Source organism: Armigeres subalbatus, chromosome 2, assembly GCF_024139115.2.
Source record: "Armigeres subalbatus isolate Guangzhou_Male chromosome 2, GZ_Asu_2, whole genome shotgun sequence".
NCBI classification, from domain to species: Eukaryota; Metazoa; Arthropoda; class Insecta; order Diptera; family Culicidae; genus Armigeres; species Armigeres subalbatus.
In genome coordinates, this window is record NC_085140.1 from 404,464,741 (window position 1) to 404,479,400 (window position 14,660).

The following is a 14,660-nucleotide window of genomic DNA, read 5'->3' on the forward strand; positions in this document are numbered from 1 at the left end:
ATCGCATGACTTTATTGGTCCTGAGCCAGCTATTCCAATATCCAAGTGTTGGGTGAAGCTTTTGATCAACTCTTGGGCTGTCACTCAACACAAATGGCATTGGAGTAGTCTGGATTCATGTCATCAAACAAAATTGTACATCCGGGAGCCATCTCCGGTAGTAGCAAGCTATTTAGCTAATCTGTCTAAACAGAATTGCAGTGTCTTAGTCAAGGCCTTGACAGGTCACTGCCGACTGAACTATCACATGGCAAATATTCAACGCGTTGAATCATGTGTTTGTGATAGTTGTGAATCCGATTATGGAACTTCTTATCATCTAATATGTAACTGCCCAGTCTATGCACAATTGCGTTTCCAAATATTTGGTAAACACTTACTTAGTGAAATTGACTTCAGAAACCTGAATCTTCAGAGTATTTTGTTGTTCATAACCCGTTGTGGTAAGGAGCTATAAGCTCTTGTACGCTAATGCGTTGTATGCCCTCTTCAAGGGCCCTTTTCCAAACATTCCCTTTGTTCTCCCATCCACATTCCTTTCCTTTTGTTCACTTCCTTTTCCGTCAGGTGTGTGATGAAAAAGGCTGTGAAGGCGATGGCACAAATCTCCCAAATTGAGGTGAACGTGCCCCTGGAGCCGACGTTCTGATACCTGATACCTGATACCCTAGATTCCTTCAAGAATTCCCTTGCAAATTCTTTTAGAATTTTTTTCCGATAGTCTTTAAGAAATTTCTTTGGTAATTCTTTTAGAAATTTGTAAATTCCATTGGCAATTTGTTTGGAATTCCTACGGAAACGTCTTCAGAAATTCCTTTAAGAATACCGTGGGGACCGAAATTCGTACAGCACCGAAATCCGTTCACTACGTGAGATTTCAATAAAATAAAGAGGGTTTGCGGGAATTAATTTGTGAATCATTTATCTTATCCTGATCTTCTACTTGACAGTAAGCTTTCTGGCCATTAAAATGAAAAGTAGGCTCTGAAATTAAAATAACATAAAAAAATAAATCGCAACCCCGCAAACGCGAGGTTTTAGGAGCCATTTTGTTCGCGTGTTGGACGCAATTGTACCGAAAGTGAGTGTGTTTAAATTGCAAATAGCAATTAATAGAGTAGGATCAGCAACATAAATAAAAAAGGGATCGCCTATCAAGGTGCGTATTGTGCTGTTTACAGTGTTAGTTAGATCAATTAGTTTGTTTTAATTTAAATATTTTGTTAAAAAATAGATGTACGGATTATGATCGTATGTGTCCAAGGTGGACAGATTTCGATTCAGGAGGTGTTGATTTTATTCGTAATTTTATCAATTTTATCATTACTTTCAGTGCAATACAGTGGAGCACAGAAAAATAAGAGGCCCTCGTGCAGTTAGATGACGAACGTTCTATTTGGATTTGATTTGTATAGGGTAAAAGACCCAATAGTGGAGGAACTAAGCACGTTCTCCCATTATTTGTCGGTTTACACCAAGCCTATACTTCATTTCACCTACCTCAAATGTGCAATCGAATAGTCACTAATTATGCTTCAAAAGAAAAGTTTCGCAATTGCAGCACCATCTATCGTTGTTGCCTAAAATGATACCTCCAATTATTGGTGCAGTGTTCAATAGTTGAGATATTTTTTAATTCATGTTCCTATAGTTGCGAATCCCATTGCTTTTATATGGGACACTACCGCAACTATTGGAGCAAAGACGACAAAAAGATAATGTATTTCAGTGATAATTTACCGATTTTGAGGAAAATCCAAACCGTTTTCCGCTATTTCATCTAATGACAGGGTAACAGTTTGATTGACTAAATGGATTCCTCCGGAAATTTAATTACAAATTTCTTAAGGCTTTCAAATATTTCTTTAAAAATTCTTTTCGAAATCAGAAATTTATTCAGTAATTCTTTGAACCATTCAGAAACTACTTCAAGAGTTACGTCGAAAATTTCATCAGAAAATTCCATTGACATTTCCGTTAGAAACTCTTCCGAAAATTCCTTTATGATTTTCTATTTTATTCTTCTAAATTTCAGGAAAAAAATCTTCCAACAAAATTTTCGGAATAATTCCTGGAGCAATTTACTAAAAGCAAGATAAAGTTCCGAAGGAATATCCGGATGATTGTACAAAGGCCTCTTCAGAGGATTTTCCAAAGGAATCCCTGGAGAATTGACAAAAGGAGTTAATGACGTAATTTTCTAAGTTATTCCTGGAGGGAATTCCTGTAATGGAAAGAATTTCTGAAGGATTTCAAAAGAAACAAAGTTTCAAAGCAATACCTTAACGAAAAATTGTAATTTGTAAGATCTGCATGTCCTTTAGCTGAACGAGAGTCGTTCCATATATCTAGACAAGCGAATATTTGCAGAGCGATCCTGTTGAAAAAGCAAATGGTATAAATTTCTTGAAAGTAAACCATACGTTTTCTGAAGTATAATAACCATGTTAATAAAGGCGAGGATAAAACATTTTCTAAATCCGTAAAAAAAACAATTCCTAGCTTTGATTCACAAAAAAGGACAATAATAAGGTTCACTTGGATATCCCACGACCCTCGAGTTCTAGATTAAGGCAACCGGTAGGTTTACCAAAAAAAAACTTTATCGTGAAGTACTTTTCAGCAGCTTAATTTATCGCACAATTTCTACGCTCATTACCGTGAAATCGCATTTCTTTTACAAATGGGGTTGATCATTTATCACAATATCTGCTGTGATATCCGGCTGTTATACTGATGACGACGACGACGCGACGGTCACACGGTTCGTTCGTTCGTTCAACGGCAGCGTTTGGTGTCGTCAGCTGCAGAATTTGCGCCGTTCGCTAGTTTCTTTCCAACGGATAAAGTTTGCATATCCGTTTTGTGGGACGTTTGTAGCTATACGTGGGAGAACAAACTTTGGCCAATCCTTGGCGTGTGTTTCGCATTATCAAGCAATTTGATGGAACTGGAATGGAAACGATAAAACTTGCGATGGTTCAATCACCATCGATAGCGTGTTCAAACATGCTGCTGCTATTTATGGAATCGTCGATAGAGGAATTTGTTGAACTTGCCCATTTGACGATTCATGCATCAAGTGTGATGGCCTTCTTTTGGTAATATATGTCCCATTTATTGGTATAATTCATCAATCATTGGAACTACTACGGTTTCGAAGATTGACAACAAAGAGCAACCATTTAGTTATTGGTACGAGACTTTTCATTATATTACAAATGATAATTTACAGACAATGTTTTGTGGGTCAAACTTTCTGAATCCAGACCTTTTTTGCTTTAATATGGGAAGAGAAATTGAAAAGTTTTCTGTTAGTTTTCACGACCAATAACAGGATAGTTAGAATATTTTATGCAGATTCTTGTATTCCAAATGTTGGATCTGAACTGAAATTGATGTACCTAAAGAAAGTAAAAAATATTACTCGTACGTTTGGATAAGCCTGTAACCGAAGAATGGCAATTCCTCACTCGCCAGCAAAACAATTCGCTGCAGATCTACTTAATCAAGGATCAAAAAAAAAAGTCAAGATGCCGCTACACTTACCTCGACGCGCACCGTCAGATTGTACTCCTTTATCGTTTCGAAATCGAGCGGATGGTTCACCTTGATGTCGGCGTAGGTGTCCCCGTTTTCCGGCCGCTGCTGCAGATAGAACGTGTGCAGCTTGTTCGTCTGTGCCGTCGAGCCTGGCATCAGCCGATAGAACACCGTTGGGTTGCCCTCGATACCGGAGCTGAGATCAGGCAGGTAATTTGGCAGCAGCGAGCGCGCCGAACCGGTCCGGATTTTGGGTTGTGATATATGTGGGGGGGAGATTTTTTTTCCGTCGTATTTTCCACATTCGATGGGAAACCGAAGCATCATAAGAGCGATAGGAATAGATTGGAAAAAAGAATATATTAGCATTATGCGGTGGCGGCAGCGGAAGCAGTGTGGAGGATTACGATCGGATTGATAGCAGCGGGTTGGGAATCTACAATCGGCGTACCCGGTTGGTACATATATTTTTGGTTTTACCGAATATAGATTTTCCAATCCTAAGCCTCGAATAGCGCTGTTTATTCTTCATCAATATTGAAGCGCAGATCATCCTCCTGAAGGAAGCTTGGCGGAACGCAAAAATAAATTCATCGAGATTGAAACTCAATAAGGAAGTAAAAATAATTGAAAAACAACTTTTTTTTTATTTTGAAGAACATATAAAAAAATTTGTCAGTCCTCGAAAAAATAACTGTCTAACCCTTCGAACACGAACCTATATGATAGCTAAAACCCTTTTTGATCCATACATAAGAATACATCATATACGATTTTGTAATTGAACGATTGCAAAGTACCGTATCTTCTAGCTAGCCAAGTAGATTTTTAAATGTTTGATTGTGAACTGCTCACTGTTATCATGACGTGTACATACGTCTGAAACTTCTAAGTACAAAGTTGAATGATTATCAAAATCCGCAGGATTACACGTAAAAAGATGAGCATATTTAGATTACAGTAGAGTCACTCCCTAAATAGTCGCTTTATGATCGTTTGAAAGCTATGTCGAAATTGTTATCTTGTTGATTATGCTGCTGGTGACCAAAGAATTGATGAATGGCATGATAACAAATTAGAAGCTTCCATCTTTGTTGATCATACGACTTTTAATGAGTTCTAAATAATATTTGTAACCGTTACATTGCATCACAATTGTTGAGCGCGAAAACTAAAAGAAATCACGAACCTACTAATTTTTTAATGGCATATAAGTCATATAAGAGGAACAAGAAAAGTATCATTGGCAGTATCTACAAAAAGTTGTGTCCGAAGTGTTAGGAAAACCCCTCTAAGCATAACAATTATCCCTTTACTGCAGAAATACGAAAAAGAAAAACTTCTCAATACAGAAGCTGGCGAAAAAGAAATCTAATGAATTTGAATCACTATTTCCGAACAAAAAACACCCCAAGCTCTGCAGGAGGATGACCTCGAGGACGACGACGACGACGACCACGGCGGTGAATGTGGCTGCAAATGAGAGATAAAAAACCAAACTCGGCGCTGAACTCCGACAGACCGAAAATAAGTTCCCTCTCCGTATCTCTCTGTTCTGTATTGAAGTGGGGCTCTGATTGTGTCGCGAACGAAATAAAATAAAATAAGCAGATTTCCAAAGCAGACCGAAAAAAAAGCTGCTCCTCCACGGCGAAGCTCAAAAACAGTTTTTCCGGGGACTCATCAAAAAAGTTTTAGAGTCTGTCGCACCGATCCACAGGAGTAAGGGAGGGCCCGCGGCCTTGTTCGGAAGTCGAGTTTGGTTTTCACTCTCCGGTTGTTGCGTTGTTTAAGAATAAATATTTTGTCGAGTTTCACGCGGTTGAGAAGTTAGTAGCAAAAAATACGAAAAAAATGAATAAATAAAATAAAAACGGAAACCAAGTGAGAAAGGGTAGATTCCCAATTTCAAGGTTTAGATGGCGCTAGGAAACGTGGGAGATTATGCGAAGGGGGTCGGGACCTCTTGCTACCGTGAACCTAATTCCTCCCCGAGCGGGAAACCTTCTGGCGTTTTTTCGGAAGGTCTGAAGCCAAATGGATCCCCATAAATAATAAACGCGGTAGATCTGGGCCAACGAAAATGCCACACAATTCAACACGTGTTTGTGTGTGGTGGCCCGCTACTTTACGACACCCGCATGCAGCGCTGTTTGCGAAACTGTGGCTTACTGTCGGTCGACCTTCACACATTTGTATTTTTTGTGGGTCGTGCGTGGGGAAGACAGCTGTTCCGTTTGAACGTTTGCTGGAGAGGATTTTTGCCTTTAATATTCATATAATTCATAGGACAATTAGCGCGTGGAATGATTTTTATGCACGAGAATGCTTCGTTAATTATTATTTAGGATCTGCTGTATCTCATGTGTGACGGACCATTAACGTGGAAGGATGTTACATATACGAAAGTTGTACTGACATTTTCTGAGAATTCAGATTTTTTTTAGATCTTTAAATGTCAAGCTATCATTCGGCATTTGCCGAAATCAGATAACCAGGTTAATGTAATTCGCAGAATCTAAGAACTAACACGAAAAACGACTGTATTATCTAAATAAATTAGGTAGGGGAGATGACGGCTTTGGCAGGTTTTGTTCTATTATTGTCAGGGGGGTTTTTGTTGACCAAATTTTATGAAATTTGGCCACAACATTCTTTGATATGTAAAAAATGTCTAGTCCAAATTTGAGCATAATTGGTTATAGAAAACCCCCTGCCAATTATAGAACAAAACCTGCTGAAGCCGTCATTTCCCCTATTAGCGGCTTTTCAATCTCACAAAAATCGAAACGACACGTTGGTTTAGTTTCCTACGTTTCGGCCAAGACCAAGACCAAGGGCCGAAATGTAGGAAGATTTTTTTTTCAGATCCTTTCAAAAAACATACGATAATTATTATTATTTTTTTAAATTATTAGTTTAGTAATTTTTTTGTCGCAATGTTAATGATTAATGGAAATCAACCAAAGTTTCTCCATAAATATTGAAAAAAGAAGTCATTTCCAAAACGAGCTTGGTGATCATATGGCTACCACTTTAATCACAAGCCCGTTCCATTCCTCCTACGTTGTATCTTTCCATATATTTCTCAAGTTCTGGCAATTGCTAGAACCTGAAAATGGGCGTTCATACCATTTACATTTCCTATCCTATACCTACAAGTTGACTAGCTATAGCGATAACTGTTAAAATTCCAAATTAGCTAAATGCTTGATTTCGACGTCCACTTAGAATACACCACCCTGTCATTAGTATCACATTGGCAACCCTTTAATAACAATCCTCACGGAATTTAAATTTAAATGTACTCGCGTTTTCAAGGGCATACCAATCAATTGGGAAGCAACGAACAACTTTAATTTTTTATAATATGAGCTCCATTGCAACAGATTGCATTCGACGGAAAACTCATTGTTTCTTATTGAAAATTTTCCGGATCGGACTATGAAATCAGAAGATATGACCAAAATACCAGAGGCGTCGCGTCCGCATGTGCAACCTGTGCACTGCACAGGTAGCAACTTTGTCCCTAACATTTAAACTCTCGATAGATTTCTTGTCATTCTTATCCAAATATATATTTTGATTATGTGAATTTATCATATGTTTTGTACAAATTTGATGATTAATAAATACATAATAGTAAAATATGCACAGATTTTTCATAGGCGGTCTGTGATATGCATATGAGGCAACTGAAATGTTGCGATGGGGGCGCGTTATATGTTACTCCACGATACCGAAACGACGCACCGTCACATGTTGTCCAACTCGTGCACTTTCAGCAGAGAACGGTTTGCCATGCATCATACACGCATTATTTTGTATGTGTAGGTCATCCGCTCTAACCGCAATCGGCGATGTATAGGTAGTCAAAGCGTTCATCGCTGGCAGTGCACGGTTTGGTGCCGATGTAGAAAAGCACATCGGTTTGGTGCCTACCGAATAGGTAGGCCTTTACCACTTCAAACAGCGCATGCGCGATTGGGCGCAATCGCAATTCTATTTTGAAGAGCGCGCAATCGGAACAAAATAGAAAGAGAAAAGAGACTCTCTCAAAACGTCCCATCCATGTCCGCGGACTTTGAATAAGCACATCGCGATGCATCGGAGCAATAGCGTCTTCCACATTGATTGGGATTTTTGCCTATGAAGAATTTTTCGACATATCCAAAATATTTAGGAGCTATTCGTATACCATGTGGACAACTTAGTCGGTAGAGGGGTATGAAGAATGTCCATCTTTCAGACAAATAATTAATGAAAAAATGCATGAGCAGATGTGTACGCTGATGGAGGGAGGTACACATCTAAAACTTTTCGACTTCTGTCCACGTGGTATGAGAATAGCCCTTCTAAAAAAAAAATATTCATCAAAGGAATAAACTAAAAATAGAATAAATAATAATTGAGGAACCCCCATGTTTCAAATATGTATGACATGCTAATTACATAATATGTGTATTAGCCATCTAATCATTTTTAATATATTTCATTTTTCTGGTTAACGTTTCACAATTATTAAGACTCGTCTCATTCTACGAAATAACTTAAATTTAAATTAAAAATAGATACCTTTACATTGAATAGATAGTTTTCTTGATTATCATATTGCGAAGCATAACGATTCCCATGGTGATATTTTTTTAAGGTTCAAGATGAAAGGAGCTTTCTAAATGATTTATCACCGTCTATAGTCTGTCTCTTTCTGTCCTTCGAAAAATTGTGATTGAGGTAGTGCAACATCTCGAAACAACACAAAAACTCAATCATCTTTTGTTCCCCCTTAATATAACGCACTGTCACTTTAAGTTTAGTTTGAGTTTATTCCGATATTATTTTTATTACTTTATTTTCGTGAATTTTGATACACTTCTTCACTTTAACCGATAAATCAAATGTAGCTTAGAAGCAGATAGACAAAACATATGGTAAACACGCTTGAAAATGAATCGTTTATATTGGATGTGTCATTTCAGGTCCCTTTTATACGCGTTTTTCTCGTAATAGGGTAAAGTGTCCAATAGTGGACTCCCAACCAATAGTGGACCCTCCAGCCATTTTTGCATTATTACTGCACAATGTCAACATTTTGCTATGAAATTCTATCGGGAAAACCTACCTTACAGTCCTATGATTTGATTACATGCATTGGAAATGCTATGGAAAGTCAAATTAGATGATTTTTTACAATTCTATAAAAATAAACACGAGAGAGTCCATTATAGGAATATTTTGGGGGGAAGAAGAACGTCCCGAAACGGGACATGAAAATCAAATGAAGTGTCGACTATAGGGAAGCAATTTCCTATTATGGACCCCTAGGGGGTCTACTATAGGGCAAATTCAGTTAGACTTTAAAATGTAAATTTCAACGAATAACGTCGTGTATTTGGGTGTTTTATGTATGTATCGTGAAGAGGGGATGCAGAGCTTGTTGTTAGATATCAAGCAGAGTTAATATGTTGAACATTTCTAAGCCTTATGATAGGAAGAGCAAAATTCCGCTACTAGGGGGTCCACTATTGGGCATTTTACCCTACTTAACTTCAATCAAACGGTGCACATGTTGAAGAATTGATCACGCGACGCCTCTGCAAAATACAAATTTCAAAACCACAATACCAAATCACACTTATGCTCATCCGATTTGCTTGCAACGGTCTAATGAGCGTTTTGTAGATTTGGTACGGCGGCGAAGTCCATTCGATCGGAATCCAAAGTACGTACGATTTCCAGCCACTATGCGTCTCCGAATTTCTCTGGTGGTATCATTTTCGGCAGTCACCAGTGAGCCCAAGTACACAAATTCTTCTACCATCTGGATTTCGTCACCACCGATGCAAACTCGCGGTGGATGGCTCACATTGTCATTGGCGAAAAATTGTATAACACATATAAAAGAAAATATAAAAATAGGATCTATCCACTTATTAGTTTTATTTTAGACTTTTCTTAAATATTTCTTAACTCTTCTGAATGAACGAGAACGGCACCATCACCGCTAGGTGGATTAATCTTTTCAAATGTTCAAATCTTCAAATCATCAAATATTCAAAACTTTAATATTCAATATTCAATCTTCAAATATTCAAAACTTAAGATCTACATTCAAATCATCAGATTTGAAGATTAAGAGATTTGAAGATTTGGAAATTTGGAAATTTTCAATTATTTGAAAATTTGAACATTTTAATGGAGAGGTGAGGTGTGCGCCGATACTAAAATCGTCGGCGGAAGCGATTGTCATGATGTTGGTCGGCGGCGACAGGCGCGTGAATCGGCATATAGATTTTCTATAGCGTTTGTTTAGTAAAGATTTCTTAGGAATAATTGCAAAACATTAACGGGGGAAACTTCGAATTTCGCCATAGACACATTTTGAATTGGATTTTTTTTTTCGGGAAATACTTTGAAGCTTCCACGATAATTTCACTAGAATTGCCAAACAAGGAAATCTTTTTGGAATTTCTAAATGGAAATGTTTGGAAATTTCAAGAGAGATTCATCAGAATTTCCAAGGGAAATTGTTCAGAATTGTCATTTGGTCGGAAGCGTTACATAACTGAAAGGGAAATTTGGCCGAATTGGTTATTTGGTCGCCAACGTTGGGCCAAAATGGCCGTTTGACTGAATAATTCATGTGGTCGAAAATGCTGTTTGTCCATAATGGACGTTTGCTAACTGATCCTATGGCCAAAAATGTAGACCCGTTCGGCGCTTTCTGCCTAAAGACCATTTCGGCGGAAGAAAATTTTTGGTCAAATGGCCTATTTGGCCAAAGGATTGTTTCAACCAAATAACATTTTCTACCAAAAGGGTTTCGACTTAATGGATTGTTCGGCCTAATAACACATTCAGCCGAACAACTTTCGACCTTAGGACCTGCAACCAAATGGTCTTCGACAAAATAACTCTTCTCGCCGTTTGGCTGTTAAGCCATTTGTTCGAATGTCATTTAGCCAAATAACAAGTGAAGCCAAAAGTCATCTAGCCGCATTATATTTGTCCGAAATGAATGGATAGTCGAAACGGTTATAAGGTCGAAAATTGTTTCAACAGAAATGTGCACGAACAACTTTTTTCCCTTTGCTGTTTGAAGACGTCTTGGGCTCGGACCTGGCACCTGTCGCTCATGGATTTTTTTTATTTTCGCGAAATTCTCCAGAATTTCCACGGAAAAAATGATCAAATATTCCCTGAAGTTTACTCAGAATTTCAATGGAAATATTACCGGAAGTTCAATTGGTATTGACATAGAAAAATTTGTGGAGTTTCAACGGGATGTTTTGGGGATATTTATCGGAAAATTCTTAGGAAAATCTACTAGATTTTCGGAAAACTGTAAGGACTTTTGTAAATTTGAATCAACGTGGAAACATGACAGGTTTGAAAATGCAGCGCGCCAGAGCAAAACTGTCGGCGGCGGAACACATCTCTAGATTTGATGATTATATGATTTGAAGTTCTGAAGATTTCAAAATTTGAAGGTGTAATGATTTAATGATTTAAATATTTTGAGATTCGATAATTAGAAGATTTTATTATTTGATTATTTGAAAATTTGATTATTTGGAAATTTGATTATTTGTAAATTTGATGATTTGAAAGTTTGAAGACAAGAAGATTTGGGGATATGAAGATTTCATGATTTGGATATTTTAAGATTTTATGATTTGAATGTTTGGAGATTTGAAAATTTGGAGATTGAAGATATGAAGTTTCGATGGTATGGATATTTGTTAATTTCATAATTTGATGATTTGATGATTTAAAGATGATTGATGATTTGATGATTTGATGATTTGATGATTTAATGATTTGATGATTTGATGATCTGATGATTTGATGATTTGATGATTTGATGATCTGATGATTTGATGATTTGATGATTTGATGATTTGATGATTTGATGATTTGATGATTTGATGATTTGATGATTTGATGATTTGATGATTTAATGATTTGATGATTTTTTAATTTGATTATTTGATAATTTGATGATTTGATGATTTGATGATTTGATAATTTGATGATTTGATGATTTGATGATTTGATGATTTGATGATTTGATGATTTGATGATTTGATGATTTGATGATTTGATGATTTGATGATTTGATGCTTCGATGCTTTGATGCTTTGATGGTTTGATGATTAGATGATTAGATGATTTGATGATTTGATGATTTGATGATTTGATGATTTGATAATTTGATGATTTGATGATTTGATGATTTGATGATTTGATGATTTAATATTTTGATGATTTGATTATTTGAAGAAGTTAGGATTCAAAGATATAAAGATTTTAGAATTTGATTGTTTGAAAATTTGGTGATTTGCCAGTTTAAAAACTAAGCGATTTAAAGATCTGCAAATTTTATGAATTTAATATTTAACATTTGAAAGTTTTAAATTTTGAGATTTAGATATTTTAAGATTTGATGATTTGAAGATTTGAAAATTTGATTATTTAAAAATTTTATGATGTGAAGATTTAATGAATTTGAAGATTTGATGACTTGGAGATTGATGATTTCATAATTTGAAGATTTTACGATTTAAAAATTTGAGGATTTGAAAATTTTATGATTTGATAATTTGAAGATTTGAAGCTTTGGCAATTTTATTATTTGTAAATTTGAAAATTTGAGATTTGGAGATTTAAAGATTATAGATTTGAAAATTCGAAAATATGAAAATTTTGAGATTTGATGATTTGAAAATAAAAAAAAAATGAGGTTTTGGTGAGCTTAAAATTTGATGATTTGAAAGCTTGAATATTCGGTTAAAAAAAAAATTTGTACATTTTATGATTTGAAGATTCGATGATTTTTTAGTTTCAAAATTTCAAGATTTGACTACCGGACACAATAGTCAAAATGGAGAGAGCAGGGTAATAACAACAAGGTGTCTACACATCTCTCAAAACAAAATTCACCGATTTTTCATGATTTTTTCCACGTGTTTTACATTGATTTACAGGTGGAAACAAATCTAGATTGCTTTGAGAATAGGTCGTATGTGCAAAAGAGAGATTCTCTTTGATCGCGCTCTCTTTCGCTAATATATCGGCTAGTTTTGCATTTTTTGCTACATTTCCACTTCAGCATGATAGACAAAGCTATCGTCTTTGGTTATCTGCCAAAAAAATCGAAGTAAACTTTTGTATAGTTTTGTAATAATCGAAAGAGAATAGATCCAAAGAGAGGCTCTCTTTTGCACATACGACCTATTTTCAAAGCACTCTAGAAATGTGCTGTACATATATTGATAAGGGAAACTGGGGTAATATGCACCCCTAGGGCAAAACGGCCCTTTGGCATTTTTGAGTATATTTTCAACAGTTTTCCAGAGTATTGATTACAGCGCATATAGTTCGGATCTCGAACTATTATTCCAGTAGTAAACATTGTTGAAAATATTCCTGGAACATCGCTATGGTCGTTTTGCCCCGGCGGTGCATATTACCCCAGTTACCCCTATTTGCAGCAAAATATTCAATTCAAACAAGTAAATATTGCAAAAAATGTTTTTCGAAAAAAATATTGGTAGCCTAACAAGATTTTTTTTCCCGCAAGACATTCTTTAGGAAATACCTCTAGGAATTGCTCAACCATTCAATCAAACATTCCTCTTGGAGAAAGGCTTCCGAGCCTCTTGGAATACGGCTACCACTGAAAAGAAGGCTTCTGCACATCTTGAAAGGTCGCCTCTGAGCCCCTTGAATGTTGACTTCCACGTCTCTAGAAAGATGAACTCCGAGCGCATTGAAGAGAGGTTTCCGAGCCTCTTGAAAGTAGGCTTCCGAGCCTCTCGAAAGTAGGCTTCAGAGCATCTGGTAAGAAAGTTCCCGAGCCTCTTGAAAAGAGGATTCCGGGCCTCTTGTAATACGGCTTTCGTGCCACTGAAAAGAAGGCTTCTGACCATCTTGAAAGGTCGCCTCTGAGCCCCTTGAATGTTGGCTTCCACGCTTCTAGAAATATGAACTCCGAGCGCCTTGAAGAGAGGTTTCCGAACCTCTTGAAAGTAGGCCTCTGAGCCTCTCGAAAGTAGGCTTCAGAGCATCTGATAAGAAAGTTTCCGAGCCTCTTGAAAAGAGGATTCTGGGCCTCTTGAAAAAAGGCTTCCGGGCCTCTTGAAAGGAAGCTTCCGGGCCTCTTGAAAGGAGGCTTCCGGGCCTCTTGAAAGGAGGCTTCCGGGCCTCTTGAAAGGAGGCTTCCGGGCCTCTTGAAAGGAGGCTTCCGGGCCTCTTGAAAGGAGGCTTCCGGGCCTCTTGAAAGGAGGCTTCTGGGCCTCTTGAAAGGAGGCTTCCGGGCCTCTTGAAAGGAGGCTTCCGGGCCTCTTGAAAGGAGGCTTCCGGGCCTCTTGAAAGGAGGCTTCCGGGCCTCTTGAAAGGAGGCTTCCGGGCCTCTTGAAAGGAGGCTTCCGGGCCTCTTGAAATGAGGCTTCCGGGCCTCTTGAAAGGAGGCTTCCGGGCCTCTTGAAAGGAGGCTTCCGGGCCTCTTGAAAGGAGGCTTCCGGGCCTCTTGAAAGGAGGCTTCTGGGCCTGTTTAAATAAGGCTTCCTGGCCTTTTAAAAGGAGGCTTCTTGGCCTCTTGAAAGGAGGCTTCCGGGCCTCTTGAAGGAAAGCTTTCGGGCCTCTTGAAAGGAGGCTTCTGAGCCGGTCGAAAGGAGGTTTCCGAGCCTCTTGAAAGAAGGCTTCTGGGCCTCTTGAAAGGAGGCTTCCGGGCCTCTTGAAAGGAGGCTTCCGGGCCTCTTGAAAGGAGGCTTCCGGGCCTCTTGAAAGGAGGCTTCCGGGCCTCTTGAAAGGAGGCTTCCGGGCCTCTTGAAAGGAGGCTTCCGGGCCTCTTGAAAGGAGGCTTCCGGGCCTCTTGAAAGGAGGCTTCCGGGCCTCTTGAAAGGAGGATTCCAGGCCCCTTGAAAGGAGGCTTCCGGGCCTCTTGAAAGGAAACTTTCGAGCCTCTTGAAAGGAGGCTTTCGGACCTCTTGAAAGACGGATTCCGAGCCTCTTGAAAGGAAACTTTCGGGCTTCTTGAAAGGAAACTTCCGAGCCTCTTGAAAGGAGGCTTTCGGACCTCTTGAAAGACGGATTCCGAGCCTCTTAAAAAGAGG

The 14,660-nt window shown here is 38.0% G+C and overlaps 1 protein-coding gene across 1 annotated transcript in view; it reads right to left on the reverse strand.

Annotated features, from left to right (window-relative positions):
* The window catches only part of LOC134213333 (neural-cadherin-like), a 242,853-nt gene that overhangs the window by 26,770 nt on the left and 201,423 nt on the right, over positions 1-14,660 (reverse strand). Inside the window, 2 exon segments of the mRNA XM_062692317.1 lie at positions 3,550-3,708; positions 3,711-3,739. Of these exon segments, the coding sequence (XP_062548301.1) occupies positions 3,550-3,708; positions 3,711-3,739 (188 nt within the window).